The 5744-nt window shown below is 25.8% G+C and overlaps 1 protein-coding gene across 1 annotated transcript; it reads right to left on the bottom strand.

Moving 5' to 3' along the window:
- Positions 1-1405: 1405 nt before the first annotated feature.
- Positions 1406-4422, bottom strand: LOC101515186 (6,7,8-trihydroxycoumarin synthase-like). The gene is made up of 2 exons (XM_004491769.3): positions 3476-4422; positions 1406-2138 (listed from the first exon to the last, which is right to left on the bottom strand). The coding sequence occupies exons 1-2, from the start codon at positions 4367-4369 to the stop codon at positions 1533-1535; spliced, it is 1500 nt and encodes a 499-aa protein (XP_004491826.1). The 5' UTR covers positions 4370-4422; the 3' UTR covers positions 1406-1532.
- Positions 4423-5744: the final 1322 nt, after the last annotated feature.

Below are 5744 nucleotides of genomic sequence, written 5' to 3'. Positions count from 1 at the left end.
ATCGCACTGGGAGATACGTAGGAGCAAGATCACACTCTTGTCAAGCACACTAATAAAAACTTTCTTTTTTTTTTCACTCTTTTAACACACTTTTATCTCAAAAATCACATTTATAAAAAACAATTTATATTTATATTTAATAATAAAGAAAAATAAATATATTTAAGTTGATATAATTTTGCACAATTAATTAAAGGTAAACCGTATTTTAACGGATGTCGTAGGGTGCTAATACCTTCCCTATGCATAATCGACTTCCGAACTCAAAATCTGGTTTCAAAGACCATTTTTATATTTTTTAGGGTTTTCCAATATTTTCCCTATTTTAAAATAAATTTTTGTGGCGACTCCATTGAATTCGATGAAAACTCGAAATTTTAGGCCGCGACACGTTTGAATATGTATTCTTTGAAACATTGTTTTATTATGGGGGTTTAATTATTGTTGTATTGTACATTTAAATAAAATATTATATTTTAAATATAATGTTACGAAGATGATTATTAAAAATGAATTGTTTTTACTGCAGGTGTTTGAGATGAACTTGTACTCCATATGGTTGAGTCTTGTACTTCATAGTTAGTTATCCGGATGAACTATGTGCTCCATATAGATGAGTCATATATTCCACATGGGATGAGTTTTAAACTCCACGCAGATGAGTCTTGTACCCATAATAGATGATTTGGTGCACTACAATACTCATTTTGCATAAGTGATACATCTCCATATAACAATGGGACGTCATTGAATTAATTGACCTTATGCATAATAATTGTGTGTATTTGATATATTTGATTATTATAGATAGAAATTATTGTTGATTTTAAGTGGATAAGTTTATATTAATAATTGAAAGTAATTGATTATTATAGAATAATTTATTTTATTTCTAAAGAGTATTTTTGGAAGAAAGCGGGTGTCATGCTCGATTTTTTCAGCGCCGACTGAGAACAATACTTGTTTTAAAATTATGTGCATTATTTACTGGGATTTTACATCTCGTTAAAGTTTTGTTTTTCAGATACCGAGACAGTTAAGAACGTCGAAAGTTGATAAATCGTACTTCATTTGAGAAGAGTAATTTCCTTAGATTAGATTAGTAGATCAAGAAAAGATATAGACATAGTGTCTACATCATATTTTATTTTAGAATTAGTTATTAAATATTCAATTTTAAATATTTTAATTATTAAAAAAATTTCAATTATAAAGATTTATTTTAAGTATTTTACACTATTATTTCTTTCAGACAATTAATTATTTATTATTAATACATTATTTTTTTATATAAATATGAAAAAAAATTCGTCATCATCTCAATTATTTAACTGATGTAATTAGGCGTTACATAAAGTCATTAATTGAAGGGGAATAAAAAAAGTAGAAAGAAAGACATCAATCCTTCAATAAGAGGAACATAAATTATTCTCAATATTAAATAGAATGATCTCAAACACTACTACAATATTTAGCATAATTTTATGCAAATAATTTATTTATTAATTGCACAACAATTAACCTTGTGACATTCACATGTGATTTTTGGCAACAAGAAAAAGATGATTCTTCTTGTGTCTAGCAAGTCCTGGCAACCCTTCAATGTCTATATCTTCCCTTGTCATTCCTTTAGGCATTTCCCAATCAAATGAATTAAGAAGATTTGCAGTTATGATTTCAACTGTGGCAATTCCCAATGATATGCCAGGACAAATTCTACGTCCAGCACCAAATGGAATAAACTCAAAATCTTGTCCCTTAAAATCTACATCATTGTTTAAGAATCTCTCTGGATAAAACTCTTCTGGATCCTTCCAAGTTTCGGGGTCCCTATGAATAGCCCAAACATTTACATATACTAATGTCTTAGGCTCAATTTTGTAACCATTTAGATTTAAATTTTTATTGGTCTCTCTAGGCACTAGAGGTGCTGGTGCATAGAATCTTAGAGTCTCTTTTATTATAGCCTTAAAATAAACAAGCTTTTGAATATCATCTTCATCTATGAACTCTTTATTGCCACATAGGTTTCTAATTTCTTCTTGAGCTTTTTTCATTACTCTTGGATTCTTCATTAATCCAGTCATTACCCAAACTGATGTGGCTGCACTTGTGTCAGTAGCTGCTACAAGTAGGTCCTGTGATTATAAAAAAAAAAATCAAAACAATTACATAGGAGCTTATTTTTTTATTGGACACGTAATTTTGCAAATATTTTTTCTTTTGAACATGTCACTACGTGTGGCACAACATAGTAGTTAAATATTAATAATTCTAAATATGATAATAGTTATATAGATTCTTCTCCAATGTTGCTTAAGTAGACACGTGAATTTGTTCAGAAGTTTACTTTTACACGGCACAATTAATGTTTTTATGTGTACATTTCAACTTATGTGGAGAATGGCGAATTTTTTTCCCTTACTTAATAGTTAGTACCAATGTATTTGTAGTACAATCTGAGCTTAATTTCCTGACATGAGTTATTTATGAAGTAGAAAAGTAAGTAACAATCAATAAAAGAATGTCTACACTTTGTTACTACTCTCTTCTTTTTTCTTTTTTGATCTTTAGTTCTTTTAAAATTTTATTCTAAAACTTTGATTTTTTTTTTTAAATTAAGATATATTTTTTTTTACAAAAATTATTTAACTATTAAATGATATTTATATTTATTAAGTGACTATATACCACAACTTGAATTTAAAAGCAGAACCATTGTTCGAAGATAAAAAAAAGTAGAGTAAAAAGGACAAAAAAAAAATTGGATGTTTGAGAAAAATATTGTGAAATACTACAATAAGTAAAGGAAAATTAGTTATATATATATATATATATATATATATATATAATTATTAGAAGTTTGAGAAAAAAAATATTGTGAAATACTCCAATAAATAAAGAAAATTAGTTTATAGATATTTAAATTAATTATTTCTTAATATGTGTATCTAAATTTAAAATAATCAAAAATCAAGAATGGTGAAAGTGATCTATTAATTTTATAAGTCAATTTATAAGAAATTTTTGTTACTAATTATCTACATCATTTATTAAATTTAAAGTGATATTAAATGAATAAAGAAAATAACATTAACTATTTGATTTGTCACAAATATTCTTAATTATTCATTACAAAGAAATAAGTGAAGCAAAATAATAGACAATTAAGGTTATCATATAGATAAAGAGATTGACAATTTTATTTCGTATCACAACATAATACTATTGGACTTGAAATGTTGCACGTTGGATTCCCGTTAGTGTTTTGTAAGAGTTTAGTAAATTTTATCTTAAATTATTTTTTATAATCTAATTTAGTTCTCTCACATTTTCATATTAAAATTTTCCCCCTTTCATACATTATCTCTCTATATATATAATCTTAAAATGTCACATAGAAAACAACATAATGAAGCAGAAACATACAATATAACTATAAAACAAAAGTAGATATAATAAAATGAACACATACCATAACGACAGCTTTGATGTGATCATTAGTGAGATCAATTGAGAGACGACCTTGTTTCTTCAACTCAAGCAACACATCAACAATATCTTTCTCTTCTTCTTTCTTCTTATTATTAGGATTGATATGTTCTTTAAGTACTTCTTCAAAAAACATATCCAATCCCTTAAAAGTATTGTCAACACGTGCAACTAACCCCGTGAGTCTATCAATCCATCCCATAAAAGGAATATAATCCGAAACAAAAAAAGAAAGAAAAATAGCTTGTGTCTCATTAAGTAAACCATGGAACCTACTTCTTTCACCTCCTTCATTTTCATAACTTTTTCCGAAAGCAATTCTACATACTATAGCGCTTGAGACCGACATTATAATCTCACTAAGGTTTGAAATTTTGGAAATTGAAATATGATCACATATTTTTTCTATCATTTTCTTGACCTCATATTTTCTCACATGAGAAAAGGTTGAAATTTTTTTGGAGCTAAAAAAATGGACCACACAAATTTTTCTTATCTCTCTCCAACAATCATTGTATGGTGAGAATATCAAATCTAAGCCATTGTAAGATAATATTTTTGGACCATATGAAGGAGGTCTACTACATACATCAAGGTCATGTTCTTTGAGTATTTGTTGAGCCAATTTAGGTGTTGAAACAACAATTGCATGTTTGAAACCAATTTGAAGGGAGAAAAGAGGACCATAGGTTTTTGAGAGATTCCAAAATTGTAAATGGAGATTTGAAGTATCAAGTTGATGAAGGTTGCCAATGATGGGTAACCCTTTTGGACCTTTAGGAAATGTTGGTGAGTTTTTAATAATATTTTTGTATTTCATGAAGAGGAATAATAGCAATAAAGGAAGGGCTAGAAGTGTGTGAAGAAATGACACCATTTTGGATTAGAAGTTTGATGATGACAAATCACACTGAAAAATATCACATGTGTGTTGTTATAATATAACCTCTGCCTTTTGTTTCTATGTTGAGTTTTACAAACATACGTCACTATGACCATCTTTATGTCTATCCAATTTATATACTATTATCTTTATTTTTTTATTTTTTTATAATTATACAATTATTATTTTGTGGGTTTAATGACTATGCACTAATCTTCAATCTCAAATTACTAAATAGATTATTTTTAAATTATAATAGTTATAATTAATTAATAGAATGATGAAATTTATATTTACTGCTAATGTAAAATTAGTTTACACAATATTACATCAATTATTTTTTTTATTTAAGAGTTTAATAATAATACATTATTTATATAAATTATTTTACACGAACAATTAATTTTAAACCATTGGTTAAATAAATTTTTAATTATAACGGTTATAATTAATTATTTATTAGTGGAACCTTAGGAACTTGAAGATTACAACTTTTGAGTTTTACAAACCCACGTAACTAGCTAGTGCGGTTGTTTTTCGCTTGGTTTGATAATTCTTTATGGTGGCTATCGTGTCTTAAATAATGGATTTATTCATTGATTTGAAAAAAGTAGATGTAATATTCAATGTACAATTAAGATGACTTCATGGAAATATTGTGACTAAGTGCTTACGGCCATATCAGGGTTTTTTTAATCTAATTTAATTGTTTTGTGTTGGTATATCATAAATGAATAAAGAAGTATTATAGTAAATAAATAAATAAAATATTAATTATAATATAAATGAGAAATTTATAAATTTATTATTTAAAAGTTTTAGTTAAATATGTGGCGTCAACTTATTTTTGGTTTGATGTAATTAAGGATGTCAATAGTTCGTCTCCGTCATACAAAATGTTCCTCATCCTTATCTTTATTCCCACCTTGAGAAGTTTTTTTTAGCTTTGTTCTCATTGAATCTCCATGGTTTTTGTGGAGATCCACCAACATAAAAAATAATCAAAATTGATATTTAATCATAAAACAAAATATAATATTGAGTCCGTTTGTTTAAAATATTTTTTAAATGATTTTTATAGTATTTTATTTTTTTTTATAATATTTTTTAATTTTAAAAATAAAACTTCAAATAAAAAAATGGTTTGAATAGTTTTTTTAAAATATAATTTAAATATTTCATCTATTTTCTATAACTTTTTTTGAATAATGAAAAATTATTTTGAGAAACTCTTCATAGAAATCATTTTTAAAATATATTCTTTTTTTAAAAAAAAAATGTGATTTTTATCATGTTAAAATTTCTAATAATAAATATTTAAATTATTAAATATCAAAATTACTTATTTTAATTGATAATAAATGAATCA

This window comes from Cicer arietinum, chromosome 3 (genome assembly GCF_000331145.2).
Source record: "Cicer arietinum cultivar CDC Frontier isolate Library 1 chromosome 3, Cicar.CDCFrontier_v2.0, whole genome shotgun sequence".
NCBI classification, from domain to species: Eukaryota; Viridiplantae; Streptophyta; class Magnoliopsida; order Fabales; family Fabaceae; genus Cicer; species Cicer arietinum.
This window is presented reverse-complemented; position numbering and strand designations above follow the sequence as displayed.